Source organism: Triticum dicoccoides, chromosome 5B, assembly GCF_002162155.2.
Source record: "Triticum dicoccoides isolate Atlit2015 ecotype Zavitan chromosome 5B, WEW_v2.0, whole genome shotgun sequence".
Classification (NCBI taxonomy): domain Eukaryota; kingdom Viridiplantae; phylum Streptophyta; class Magnoliopsida; order Poales; family Poaceae; genus Triticum; species Triticum dicoccoides.
Window position 1 is genome coordinate 353,318,984 of NC_041389.1, and position 14,849 is coordinate 353,333,832.

General features: G+C 45.6%; 1 protein-coding gene across 1 annotated transcript; it reads left to right on the forward strand.

Moving 5' to 3' along the window:
* The first annotated feature begins 9,283 nt into the window (after positions 1-9,283).
* LOC119308908 (cell division cycle 20.2, cofactor of APC complex-like) lies at positions 9,284-13,129 on the forward strand. The gene is made up of 5 exons (XM_037585065.1): positions 9,284-9,670; positions 11,369-11,647; positions 11,747-12,016; positions 12,107-12,697; positions 12,800-13,129. The coding sequence occupies exons 1-5, from the start codon at positions 9,521-9,523 to the stop codon at positions 12,938-12,940; spliced, it is 1,431 nt and encodes a 476-aa protein (XP_037440962.1). The 5' UTR covers positions 9,284-9,520; the 3' UTR covers positions 12,941-13,129.
* The last annotated feature ends 1,720 nt before the right edge of the window (positions 13,130-14,849 follow it).

The window sequence follows — 14,849 nt, forward strand, 5'->3', positions numbered from 1 at the left end:
GTCCGGCCCCCTTCCCCCTTCCCCTATAAATAGAGGGGCGAGGGGAGGGCTAAACAGCTGATCCAAGGCGCAGCCCCTCCCCTCCCCAACACCTCTCCTCCTCCGTTGAGCGCTTGGCAAAGCCCTGTCGGAGTACTGCCTCTCCACCATAGTCACGCCGTCGTGCTGCTGCTGGAGCCTTCTTCCTCAACCTCTCCTTCCCCCTTGCTGGATCAATAAGGAGGAGACGTCGTCCGTACCGTACGTGTGTTGAACGCGGAGGTGCTGTCCGTTCAGCACTTGGTCATCGGTGATTTGAATCACGGCGAGTACGACTCCATCATCACCGTTCTCTTGAACGCTTCCGCACGCGATCTACAAGTGGTATGTAGATGCAATCTCTCTCCCATGACTCGTTGCTTAGATGAACTCATAGATGGATCTTGGTGAAACAGTAGGAAAAATTTTAATTTTCTGCAACGTTCCCCAACAGTGGCATCATGAGCTAGGTCTATGCGTAGTTCTCTATTGCACGAGTAGAACACAATTTTGTTGTGGGCGTAGATCTTGTCAACTTGCTTGCCGCTACTAGTCTTTTCTTGCTTTAGCGGTATTGTGGGATGAAGCGGCCCAGACCGACCTTACACGTACGCTTACGTGAGACAGGTTCCACCGACTGACATGCACTAGTTGCATAAGGTGGCTAGTGGGTGTCTGTCTCTCCTACTTTAGTTGGAGCGGATTAGATGAAAAGGGTCCTTATGAAGGGTAAATAGAAGTTGACAAAATCACGTTGTGGTTATTCGTAGGTAAGAAAACGTTCTTGCTAGAACCCAATTGCAGCCACGTAAAAGATGCAACAACAATTAGAGGACGTCTAACTTGTTTTTGCAGCAATTTGTCATGTGATGTGATATGGCCAGAAGTTGTGATGAATGATGAATGATATATTGTGATGTATGAGATCATGTTCATGTAATAGGAATCACGACTTGCATGTCGATGAGTATGACAACCGGCAGGAGCCATAGGAGTTGTCTTTATTTTTTGTATGACCTACGTGTCATTGAAGAACGCCATGTAAATTACTTTACTTTATTGCTAAACGCGTTAGCCATAGAAGTAGAAGTAGTCGTTGGCGCGACAACTTCATGAAGACACAATGATGGAGATCATGATGATGGAGATCATGGTGTCATGCCGGTGACGAAGATGATCATGGAGCCCCAAAGATGGAGATCAAAGGAGCTATATGATATTGGCCATATCATGTCTCTACTATATAATTGCATGTGATGTTTATTATGTTTTATGCATCTTGTTTACTTAGAACGGCGGTAGTAAATAAGATGATCCCTTATAATAATTTCAAGAAAGTGTTCCCCCTAACTGTGCACCATTGCTAAAGTTCATCGTTTCGAAGCACCACGTGATGATCGGGTGTGATAGATCCTTACGTTCACATACAACGGGTGTAAGACAGATTTACACATGCAGAACACTTAGGGTTAACTTGACGAGCCTAGCATGTACAGACATGGCCTCGGAACACAGAGACCGAAAGGTCGAACATGAGTCGTATGGAAGATACGATCAACATGGAGATGTTCACCGATGATGACTAGTCCGTCTCACGTGATGATCGGACACGGCCTAGTCGACTCGGATCGTGTAACACTTAGATGACTAGAGGGATGTCTAATCTGAGTGGGAGTTCATTAAATAATTTGATTAGATGAACTTAATTATCATGAACTTAGTCTAAAACTTTTGCAAAATATGTCTTGTAGATCAAATGGCCAACGCTCATGTCAACATGAACTTCAACGCGTTCCTAGAGAAAACCAAGCTGAAAGATGATGGCAGCAACTATTCGGACTGGGTCCGGAACCTGAGGATCATCCTCATAGCAGCCAAGAAAGATTATGTCCTAGATGCACCGCTAGGTGAAGCACCCATCCCAGAGAACCAAGACGTTATGAACACTTGGCAATCACGTGCTGATGATTACTCCCTCGTTCAGTGCGGCATGCTTTACAGCTTAGAACCGGGGCTCCAAAAGCGTTTTGAGAAGCACGGAGCATATGAGATGTTCGAGGAGCTGAAAATGGTTTTCCAAGCTCATGCCCGGGTCGAGAGATATGAAGTCTCCAACAAGTTCTATAGTTGTAAGATGGAGGAAAACAGTTCTGTCAGTGAGCACATACTCAAAATGACTGGGTTGCAGAACCGCCTGTCCCAGTTGGAGATCAACCTCCCGGAAGAGGCGGTCATTGACAGAATTCTTCAGTCGCTCCCACCGAGCTACAAGAGCTTTGTGTTGAACTACAATATGCAGGGGATGGTGAAGACCATTCCTGAAGTATTTTCAATGCTGAAGTCAGCAAAGGTTGAAATCAAGAAAGAACATCAAGTGTTGATGGTCAATAAGACCACTAAGTTCAAGAAGGGAAAGGGTAAGAAGAACTTCAAGAAGGACGGCAAAGATGTTGCCGCACCCGGTAAGCCAGTTGCCGGGAAGAAGTCAAAGAATGGACCCAAGCCTGAGACTAAGTGCTTTTATTGCAAGGGGAAGGGTCACTGGAAGCGGAACTACCCCAAATACTTAGCGGACAAGAAGGCCGGCAACACTAAAGGTATATTTGATATACATGTAATTGATGTGTACCTTACCAGTACTCGTAGTAACTCCTGGGTATTTGATACCGGTGTCGTTGCTCACATTTGTAACTCACAGCGGGAGCTGCGGAATAAGCGGAGACTGGCGAAGGACGAGGTGACGATGCGCGTCGGGAATGGTTCCAAGGTTGATGTGATCGCCGTCGGCACGCTACCTCTACATTTACCTACGGGATTAGTTTTAAACCTCAATAATTGTTATTTAGTGCCAAGTTTGAGCATGATCATTGTATCTGGATCTCGTTTGATACGAGATGGCTACTCATTTAAATCCGAGAATAATGGTTGTTCTATTTATATCAGAGATATGTTTTATGGTCATGCCCCGATGGTCAATGGTTTATTCTTAATGAATCTCGAACGTAATGTTACACATATTCATAGTGTGAATACAAAAAGATGTAAAGTTGATAACGATAGTCCCACATACTTGTGGCACTGCCGCCTTGGTCACATTGGTGTCAAGCGCATGAAGAAGCTCCATGCTGATGGACTTTTAGAGTCTCTAGATTATGAATCATTTGACACATGCGAACCATGCCTCATGGGCAAAATGACCAAGACCCCATTCTCCGGAACAATGGAGCGAGCAACCAACTTATTGGAAATCATACGTACTGATGTGTGTGGTCTAATGAGCGTTGAGGCTTGCGGAGGATATCGTTATGTTCTCACTCTCACTGATGACTTGAGTAGATATGGGTATGTCTACTTGATGAAACACAAGTCTGAGACCTTTGAAAAGTTCAAGGAATTTCAGAATGAAGTAGAGAATCAACTTGACCGAAAGATAAAGTTCTTACGATCGGATCATGGAGGAGAATATTTAAGTCATGAATTTGGTACACACTTAAGAAAATGTGGAATCGTTTCACAACTCACGCCGCCTGGAACACCTCAGCGTAACGGTGTGTCGAACGTCGTAATCGCACTCTATTGGATATGGTGCGATCTATGATGTCTCTTACCGATTTACCGCTATCATTTTGGGGATACGCTCTAGAGACAGCTACATTCACTTTAAATAGGGCACCGTCTAAATCCGTTGAGACGACACCGTATGAATTATGGTTTGGGAAGAAACCTAAGCTGTCGTTTCTAAAAGTTTGGGGATGCGATGCTTATGTCAGGAAACTTCAACCTGAAAAGCTCGAACCCAAGTCGGAAAAATACGTCTTCATAGGATACCCTAAGGAAACCATTGGGTATACCTTCTACTTAAGATCCGAGGGCAAGATCTTTGTTGCCAAGAACGGATCCTTTCTGGAAAAAGAGTTTCTCTCAAAAGGAGTAAGTGGGAGGAAAGTAGAACTCGATGAAGTACTACCTCTTGAACCGGAAAGTAGTGCAGCTCAGGAAAATGTTCCTGTGGTGCCTACACCGACTGGAGAGGAAATTAATGATGATGATCAAGGTACTTCTGATCAAGTTGCTACTGAACTTCGTAGGTCCACAAGGACACGTTCCACACCAGAGTGGTATGGCAACCCTATCCTGGAAATCATGTTGTTAGACAACGGTGAACCTTGAAACTATGAAGAAGCAATGGCGGGCCCAGATTCCAACAAATGGCTAGAAGCCATGAAATCCGAGATAGAATCCATGTATGAAAACAAAGTATGGACTTTGACTGACTTGCCTGATGATCGGCGAGCGATAGAAAACAAATGGATCTTTAAGAAGAAGACGGACGCGGATGGTAATGTCACCATCTATAAAGCTCGACTTGTCGCTAAGGGTTATCAGCAAGTTCAAGGGATTGACTACGATGAGACTTTCTCTCCCGTAGCGAAGCTTAAGTCCGTCCGAATCATGTTAGCAATTGCTGCATACTATGATTATGAGATATGGCAGATGGACGTCAAAACGGCATTCCTTAACGGGCATCTTAAGGAAGAACTGTATATGATGCAGCCGGAGGGTTTTGTCGATCCTAAGAATGCTAACAAAGTGTGCAAGCTCCAGCGATCCATTTATGGGTTGGTGCAAGCATCTCGGAGTTGGAACATTCGCTTTGATGAGATGATCAAAGCGTTTGGGTTTATGCAGACTTATGGAGAAGCCTGCGTTTACAAGAAAGTGAGTGGGAGCTGTGTAGCATTTCTCATATTATATGTAGATGACATACTTTTGATGGGAAATGATATAGAATTCTTGGACAGCATTAAGGCCTACTTGAATAAGTGTTTTTCAACGAATGACCTTGGAGAAGCTGCTTACATATTAGGCATCAAGATCTATAGGGATAGATCGAGACGCCTCATAGGTCTTTCACAAAGCACATACCTTGATAAGATTTTGAAGAAGTTCAAAATGGATCAGTCCAAGAAAGGGTTCTTGCCTGTACTGCAAGGTGTGAGATTGAGCTCGGCTCAATGCCCGACCACGGCAAAAGATAAAGAAGAGATGAGCGTCATCCCCTATGCCTCAGCCATAGGATCTATTATGTATGCCATGCTGTGTACCAGACCTGATGTAAACCTTGCCGTAAGTTTGGTAGGAAGGTACCAAAGTAATCCCGGCAAGGAACACTGGACAGCGGTCAAGAATATCCTGAAGTACCTGAAAAGGACAAAGGACATGTTTCTCGTTTATGGAGGTGACAAAGAGCTCGTCGTAAAGGGTTACGTCGACGCTAGCTTCGACACAGATCTGGATGACTCTAAGTCACAAACTGGATACGTGTATATGTTGAATGGTGGAGCAGTAAGCTGGTGCAGCTGCAAGCAGAGCGTTGTGGCGGGATCTACATGTGAAGCGGAGTACATGGCAGCCTCGGAGGTAGCGCATGAAGCAATTTGGGTGAAGGAGTTCATCACCGACCTAGGAGTCATAACCAATGCGTCGGGGCCGATCAAACTCTTCTGTGACAACACTGGAGCTATTGCCCTTGCCAAGGAGCCCAGGTTTCACAAGAAGACCAGGCACATCAAGCGTCGCTTCAACTCCATCCGTGAAAATGTTCAAGATGGAGACATAGATATTTGCAAAGTACATACGGATCTGAATGTCGCAGATCCGTTGACTAAACCTCTCTCGCGGGCAAAACATGATCAACACCAGAACTCTATGGGTGTTCGATTCATCACAATGTAACTAGATTATTGACTCTAGTGCAAGTGGGAGACTGTTGGAAATATGCCCTAGAGGCAATAATAAATGGATTATTATTATATTTCCTTGTTCATGATAATTGTCTTTTATTCATGCTATAATTGTATTATCCGGAAATCGCAATACACGTGTGAATACATAGACCACAATACGTCCCTAGTAAGCCTCTAGTTGACTAGCTCGTTGGTCAACAGATAGTCATGGTTTCCTGACTATGGACATTAGATGTCATTGACAACGGGATCACGTCATTAGGAGAATGACGTGATGGACAAGACCCAATCCTAAGCATAGCACAAGATCATGTAGTTCGTTTTGCTAGAGCTTTTCCAATGTCAAGTATCTCTTCCTTAGACCATGAGATCATGTAACTCCCGGATACCGTAGAAGTGCTTTGGGTGTACCAAACGTCACAACGTAACTGGGTGACTATAAAGGTGCACTACAGGTATCTCCGAAAGTGTCTGTTGGGTTGACACGGATCGAGACTGAGATTTGTCACTCCGGATTACGAAGAGGTATCACTGGGCCCACTTGGTAGTGCATCATCATAATGAGCTCAAAGTGACCAAGTGTCTGGTCACGGGATCATGCATTACGGTACAAGTAAAGTGACTTGCCAGTAACGAGACTGAACAAGGTATTGGGATACCGACGATCGAGTCTCGGGCAAGTAACATACCGTATGACAAAGGGAATAGTATACATGGTTGTTTGAATCCCTGACATCGTGGTTCATCCGATGAGATCATCGAGGAGCATGTGGGAGCCAACATGGGTATCCAGATCCTGCTGTTGGTTATTGACCGGAGAGCCGTCTCGGTCATGTCTGCATGTCTCCCGAACCCGTAGGGTCTACACACTTAAGGTTCGGTGATGCTAGGGTTATAAGGAAGACCTGTATGTGATTACCGCATGTTGTTTGGAGTCCCGGATGAGATCCCAGACGTCACGAGGAGTTCCGGAAGGGTCCGGAGGTGAAGATTTATATATGGGAAGTTGTCATACGGACACCGGAAAGTTTCGGGGACATATCGGTATTGTACCGGGGCCACCTGAAGGGTTCCGGGGGTCCACCGAGAGGGGCCACCCCTCTTGGTGGGCCACATGGGCCGCGTGGGGCAGGGCACCAGCCCCTGGAGGGCTGGGCGCCCCCCCTTGGGCCCATGCGCCTAGGGTTGGGGGGGGGGGACCCTAGTGGGGGCGCACCCCCTTGCTTGGGGGGCAAGCCCCCCTCCCTGGCCGCCGCCCCCCCTCTAGATCTCATCTAGAGGGGGCCGGCCCCCTTCCCCCTTCCCCTATAAATAGAGAGGCGAGGGGAGGGCTGAACAGCTGATCCAAGGCGCAGCCCCTCCCCTCCCCAACACCTCTCCTCCTCCGTTGAGCGCTTGGCGAAGCCCTATCGGAGTACTGCCTCTCCACCATCATCACGCTGTCGTGCTGCTGCTGGAGCCTTCTTCCTCAACCTCTCCTTCCCCCTTGCTGGATCAAGAAGGAGGAGACGTCGTCCGTACCGTATGTGTGTTGAACGCGAAGGTGCTGTCCGTTCAGCACTTGGTCATCGGTGATTTGAATCACGGCGAGTACGACTCCATCATCACCGTTCTCTTGAATGCTTCAGCACGCGATCTACAAGTGGTATGTAGATGCAATCTCTCTCCCATGACTCGTTGCTTAGATGAACTCATAGATGGATCTTGGTGAAACCGTAGGAAAATTTTTAATTTTCTGCAACGTTCCCCAACAGTAGAGGCTCACTAGGGACACGGTACTTGTTTATGTATCCACACATGTATTTAAGTTTCTGGTCAATACAATTCTAGCATGAATAATAAACCTTTATCATGAATATGGAAATATGATAATAACCAATTTATTATTGCCTCTAGGGCATATTTCCAACAGAGTCATGATCAAAACATCATTCCCCTAGGTGTCAAAAAAAAACATCATTCCCCTTTAATAGTATTGACTTTCCTATGGACTCAATGTGATCTTGGATCACTTAACCAAAAATATAGAGTCTTGAAGTTTTGCCAATTCTTGTCATTATGCATTTTGAGGGGTTCACACTCACTAGTCCTTGTCATTCCACTCATTGATCTTCTCTAAAAACTATCATCAATGGGCATTAGATCAATGACTTATATGTTGTTGTTAACTACCAAAACCACCCGGGGATTAGTTGCACTTTCAGCAGCCTAGATTGCATCTCCCCCTTGTAAAACCCTAACCCCTACCACCTATATAAGTGGAGGTAGGGCAACACTTAGGGCATCTAATCTACAAATAGACAACTCTTGGTAGAACCCCCATCTTCATTGTATTCCCTCATACGAGGAATCCCATCGCCATGAATAATAACAACAAGAAGGATGTAGGGCGCTGCTCTTCGAAGGCCCCAACCAGGGTAACATGTGCGGTCTTCGTCCCAGTACTTCCGACCTCATCAGGAACCCTACAGAGGGATCTGGCGATATCTTGCAGTGTCATCGTGCTTGCCGTGTAAGGCACAGGGCGCGAAAGCCCTCATGACAGATGCTGACTAGGTAGAGTCGCACGCCCGCCGCCGGCACGGGTGACCGGCAACCCCTGGCGCCGCAACAGTGTCGTGGTGGACGTCTCGGGCTCCGGCTATGCCGGATCTACTGTGAACCTCACATCGACTGGCAATGATGAGGCCACATGCTACAATGAGGAAGAGTAGGGCATTGAAGATGGCGGTGCCTCGAGTCCCGCGAGCCTGCCCATGTCCCATGTCCTACTCTACCTCACCGACGACCACAACTTCCTTCGAGGTGCTTAGCCGGCCGACGGACATGGACACGACCATGGTGTCGGTGAAGATTTACATTAGGTTTTCACGTTGCATGTAATGTATGGATCTGAGGATTTGTAATGGAGGTATCCGCTTGTTAAAACGAAAATATTGAGGTGTGACCGACCATTGTCCACGGACGCGTCTGGTGCGTCCATGGACATTTGAGGGGCCGGATTTGGTGTAAGCGGTTGTAGATGCTCATAGTGTGTGCTTCGTCCATTTTTTTTCATTTATCTGCATATAAATTTGTCCACTTATTTACAAAGTTTGACTAGCTTTTTTTTGGAAAAAAAATCAGCATTCACAAGACGAAATCAATATCGTCGGATGCATCATAAAATTAATTTTCATACTAAATAAGTTTAATGTTATAGGTGTTGATAATTTTTAATATAAATTTGGCCAAACTTTGCGTAATTTGACTTAGATAAATCTTATACATGAAGTAGAAAAAAATGAAGGGAGTATCAAAATTAAGTTTGTACGTGCAATTGAGCTTGTGAGCTACTCCATCATGTAGTGAACAAATGAAAAATTGAATGGTTGAATTCAGAATAGGGCCCCTAAAAAGAAGGAATTCAATAGGGAGTATAGTACTAGCACCGTCAGCGTACTAGCCGTTAGGGTCCTCTTCAACCCGGAGGGAGGGACACGCAAAGTTTCTATTCCTAAAATACCCCCAACCAAATCCGTCGGGCGTTTCCGTCGAGAAGAAAAGGGGGGAAATCCGTCGAGCACCGAACACCCCAAATCCTCCCAAAACCTCTGGCGGCGAAATCCTCCGTGCCTCCTCGCAACTCACATCGGTCGCCCCCGTACTCCGGCACGCTCGAACCTTCCGATTTCCCTCGGTCGATTCTTGGATCTCGCCGCGCTGCTGGTTGTCTGATCCTTCGGGAGGGGGGAATTCCTCGCTGTCCCTCTTCCATGGAGGCGGCGGGCTCCAGTTCGTCCCGGCCGCCGAAGCGCCGCCGGCCCGGGCTGCGGCCGTCGGCGCCTCTGGAGGTGGCCGGCGCCAGGACGCCGTACATGCCGTCCCTCTGCACCAACTCCAAGAACCCGTCCACCAAATGCTACGTGAGTTGCCGCGCCGGAAACCCCCTTTTCTTGGCTTCTCCCCACCTCGGTTCTTGTCTCCTTCGCTTGTTGAATCCCTTGATGGTTGCCGTGCGCTCGCTAGTTCTTGAAAGGAGCCCGTACTTGCGTCCTGCCTTGCCACGCTTAGGGTTATTAACGGGATGTTTGGTAATTTCCGAAGAAATATTACCCCGTATTCCAGTTCTTGATTATTTGGTGGTTCTTGATGTTGCTAGGTCTAACGGTTTGATTGCTGGCTAATCCAGGCTGTCTTGCTTTAATAATATTGTTTTCAGGAAATGTGTGACCGCACCCTAGCTATGGACGAGTTAGCAGTTCTGAATTCAAGGAACGAATTTTTATCCCCTTTTGTTATGGGGCTGCTGTTGATTGGTAGCATTGACGATATGTTGTCAGGAAATTGTGCTAACTGAATGAACATGTCGTCTTACTAGTGCTGCATCTGTAAGAAGTATGGTTCGTCCTTTTGAGCCAAACTACCTGTGTTCATACATACGGTTCCTGCTCAGTGCTTTTGTTTGAAAGGACTACTTGTTGAAACACAAAACACTGTGGTTTCACCTTTTTAAAGCTCGGCGTAATCACTTCATTTGTTGCATAGATTTTGTTAGCCCCATTCAGTGTTCTGTAACGATTTTTCAAGGTTTATAAACTTGTCCGGCTTTGGACTGCAATGTTCCATTCTAGATCTCATTATTGTTGATGTTACCAACAACAACCTATTGAAATTGTAAGATCAATTGATCATAGGGTACTACGCATACCAGTGTTTATTTGATGAAAAAAAATTGGCCATAGATAGCTAGTTCGGTACATTTGTTTACAAAAGAATAATCATTCATGTCCTGCAAGTTGCTATTCATAAATTTTATTTATTTTCACAAAAAGGTAGAGCATACAAACAACTGAAACGGTAAAAAATATCTAATTTTGTAAACACAAGCATCTCAGGACATTGTGATTTTATTTTAAAAGGTCAGCATGATTTCTTGATTTGTCCCTAGCCCATTTTGTGTTTCATAAATATTTAAAGATGTCCACACTTCTATGGCTTTAAAATGTAATATTTCCTTCTAGGTCTCATTGTTATTCGTATTATCAGCAATACTATTGAATTTGTATGGAAAGGTTATCCTACATAGCGTTCCTTTTTTCAGCACTTGATCCGTCGAATAAGAGCATTGCCCTCATTCGGTACATACGGTTGCGAAGGAGTTATCCTGCAGTTTATGTTTGGTAGCTCAGAAAATTGCATTATCTATGCCAATTGTTTGGATTTACTGCAGTTATTGCTATATCATGTGCCCTTCATTTTAAACATGGATTGGCTGTTTGTTATTTTCGCACTGGTGGTATTTTTATTTGATGTATTTTCTGCATACATTGATAGTTGCTGATTCTTCTTAGTAAATAGCCCGCGACATATACCATGAAATAACTATTCATGATGTTCTGTGTAAACTCCTACGGTATCATGCCATGTACAGAACTCCTTGTTTCCTTGGATCATAAATTAAACCATGACACTTTTATGTGCCAACTTCCAGCAAGCACATCACTGCAATATACTAGATGGTGTAATGGTCCTTAGCTTTGTGCATAACTTCCCTAAATTCACAAGAAATATTTAAAGAAATAAACATGCCTGATATATTTATGGGTCTTCTATAATGGCAGGGTGACAGATTCATACCAGATAGGTCATCGATGGACATGGACATGGCATATTACCTCCTTACGGAACCTAAGAAGGGAAAGGAAAATGAAGCTGTGGTATCACCGGCTAAAGAAGCATACAGGAGGCTTCTTGCTGAGAAACTCCTGGGCAGCAGAACCAGGATTCTTGCCTTCAGGAACAAGCCACCAGAACCGGAAGGGATACTGCCACAGATTTTATTTGAAACTCCGACTTCCAGTCAGACCAAGCCTACTAAACAGCGCCGAAAGATTCCCCAGGTATGCCAATTGCTTTGCTGTTTGTGGATCTTCTGGTTCTTCAGACAACTAGCATTATTCTGTTGGTTACATCATGCTTGGATTGCTTCCTTTTTTCAGTTTGCTGAGAGGACGTTAGATGCCCCTGGAGTGGTTGATGATTACTATCTTAACGTGCTGGACTGGGGAAGCAAAAATGTGGTGTCCGTTGCCCTTGAGAATACCTTGTACTTGTGGAATGCATCTGATAGCTCTACTTCTGAGCTTGTGACTGTTGACGCTGACTATGGTCCCATCACTAGTGTCAGCTGGGCTTGTGAGGGGCAACATATTGCCGTTGGCCTTAACTCTTCTGACATCCAGCTCTGGGATACAAGTTCTAATCGTATGGTTAGTTCTCTTGACACTTTTTTTTCTTGTACTGTAGTGTAAACAAATTGGCTCACACTGATACAAATATATATCTCATAAAATTTGCAGCTGAGAACACTCCGAGGTGTCCATGATTCAAGGGTTGGTTCACTGGCTTGGAACAGTAGCATCCTGACAACCGGTGGAATGGATGGCAAGATCGTGAACAATGATGTCAGGATGAGATCCCATATGGTTCAGACATACCGAGGGCATGAAGCAGAGGTATGCGGGTTGAGATGGTCAGGATCTTTGCAGCAATTGGCGAGTGGTGGGAACGACAATCTGGTGCACATATGGGATGCATCAATGGTGTCTTCTAATCCATCTCTGGGTCACAATAGATGGCTCCATAGGTTTAGTGACCACTTGTCTGCAGTGAAGGCTCTTGCCTGGTGTCCATTCCAGAGCAATTTACTTGCTTCTGGTGGTGGTGGAAATGATCGATGCATCAAATTCTGGAACACACACACTGGTCTATGTCTGAATTCTGTTGATACTGGGGCCCAGGTATGCGCACTGCTCTGGAATAAGAATGAAAAGGAGCTCCTGAGCGCCTGCGGGTTTGTACAGAGACCACTCACATTATGGAAGTACCCGTCGATGGTCAAATTGGCCGAACTCGAAGGCCACACTTCACGTGTCCTCTGCTTGGCACAGGTATTTATTTCTCTCTCTTGTGGCACCGTATATATGGTAGTGATGATTGCTTGTTTATGCTGTTGATAACGTGATTTCTTGGTACTTTTATGTTTGTTGCAGAGCCCTGATGGCTCCACAGTAGCCTCCGTTGCAGCAGATGAGACTCTAAGGTTTTGGAATGTGTTTGGAACTTCTGAAGCACCGAAACCTGCAGCTAAGACCGTACACACTGGAATGTTTAGTTTCAGTCATATCAGATGAAGTTTTATCTGGAATAGGGTTGCGGGTAATCGCTGTATATACTAGTATGAAGAAGCTTACAAAAGATGTACATATTCTCTAGTACCTGATCAGCATCCATATTAACTTGGAACTGTAACCATCTTCTGATCTGATATGCAACTTAACCATCATTTTGTTCAGAGAGAAGTTTATCGCGATTTAGACAAAGCCACCCGGAGAATCACTCTCCTGACGCAAGATTACCTGCAAATACGAGGTCCTAATACATGAATATGCTTTGTCACTTTTGTATGCTGACTCCATCCATCTGGATGCGGTCCTAGTGTTATTTTCTCACCTTCACTTATTTTCCCTGTGATAGTGGAATGACCATGAGTATGTGATAGCATTCCGTTGTTTTGCACGTTGCTTACTGTTTTCTGCTCCTAATGCATTCAAGAGTGTGTTATAACTCTTTGTTTCTGTACCTTCTCCGATAGAAGTTCTAGTCACTTAAAAAAAACACTGCTTAACTTAACTAGATCGTACTCCCTTCGTCCTATAATATAAGAACGTTTTTGACACTAGAGTAGTGTAAAAAAACACTCTTATATTATGGGACAGAGGGAGTAGAAGAGTAAAAGATAAGCAAGCCGGTTCGGGCAGTAAGTCCTATTTGAAGATAAGAAGCTGTGTTAATTTTTGCAGGTCTGTATAAAATATGTTAAAGTACAAATATGCTTCATCACTATACTGAAAATAGTGACATCTACACCTCAAGAAAAAAACAGCAACATCTAAACCATGATCTTTTATCTTCTTACAGGATGATTAGTAGTAGGGCCATGTGGATGAATCTCAGCCCCACAATATATATTTCCTCGGTTCCGAATTACTTGTCGTAGAAATGGATAAAAATGAATGTATCTAGAACTAAAATACGTCTAGATACATCTTTTTTTATAATATTTAATTCCGGACAGAGGGAGTACATTCCTACATGGCCCGAGGACGAAATGGTGAGGCACAGTGGGGTTCGATTCTACTGTCAAGTTGTGTGGATATTAGATTGATTGACGAGTTTTGTATTCTAATTGTAGATGAGATCAAGCAATGCGCAATGGCAGGAGCATTAGAATTTTTCCTAAGGACTTTTTTGCTACTTCCCATAGGATTTCTAGTATACACTCAAATCTCTTTGAAAGAAATTCTTTGCTTTTTCTGTGATGCAATCAAACAATCCAAAATCACCTGGCATTGAGATGAACATGACATTCCAATCCTACGTTTTTCATATTCCCGTGTTTTTAGAATCCTGCAAATCAAAGAGGCCCTTACTAGTGACCAATCCATTATCTATTTATAAAGGTGTTCATGATGTATTCAAAAACTAAGAAGTTTGAAAAAACCAACTGGTGATGAGGTGGCCCTCCTTTTTTCCCCTCCCTTCCCCTCCCGGTCGCTCCCGCGAGCGACGCGGAGGGGAAACCCTAGCCGTCGGTCGCAGGCCCCCCTCCTCCTCGACTCCTCCCTCGCCATCGCCGGCTCGCGCTGCCGGGCGAAGCCCGGTCAGCCTCGGCGGCGGCAGGGCCTTCCTTCCCCTGCTCGCTAGGGCCGACGCGGATCGGGGTTAGCGGGCGGCGGCGTGGCGCTGGCCGAGGGCGTGACGGCGCGACGGCGGGCGGCGGTGGCGGGGCCGGTGCCTGGCGGCGGCAGGTTGGGCTCGTTGTGCTCTGTTCCGCGCGGTTGCACCTGGCATGGTGGCGGCGCCCACTGGTGGAGCGCGTCGGCCCCCCTTCGACGGGTGGCTGATGCAGATGCGGGGAGCGCCGCTCCTGGCCGCGTGGGCGGCGGATCGGCGGCGAGCGTGGCTAGCTCCTGGGGCTTCCCCGTTTGTCCTTGGAGCAGATCTGGCGATGGTGCTTCCTCTTTGGGGATGGATTGGGGG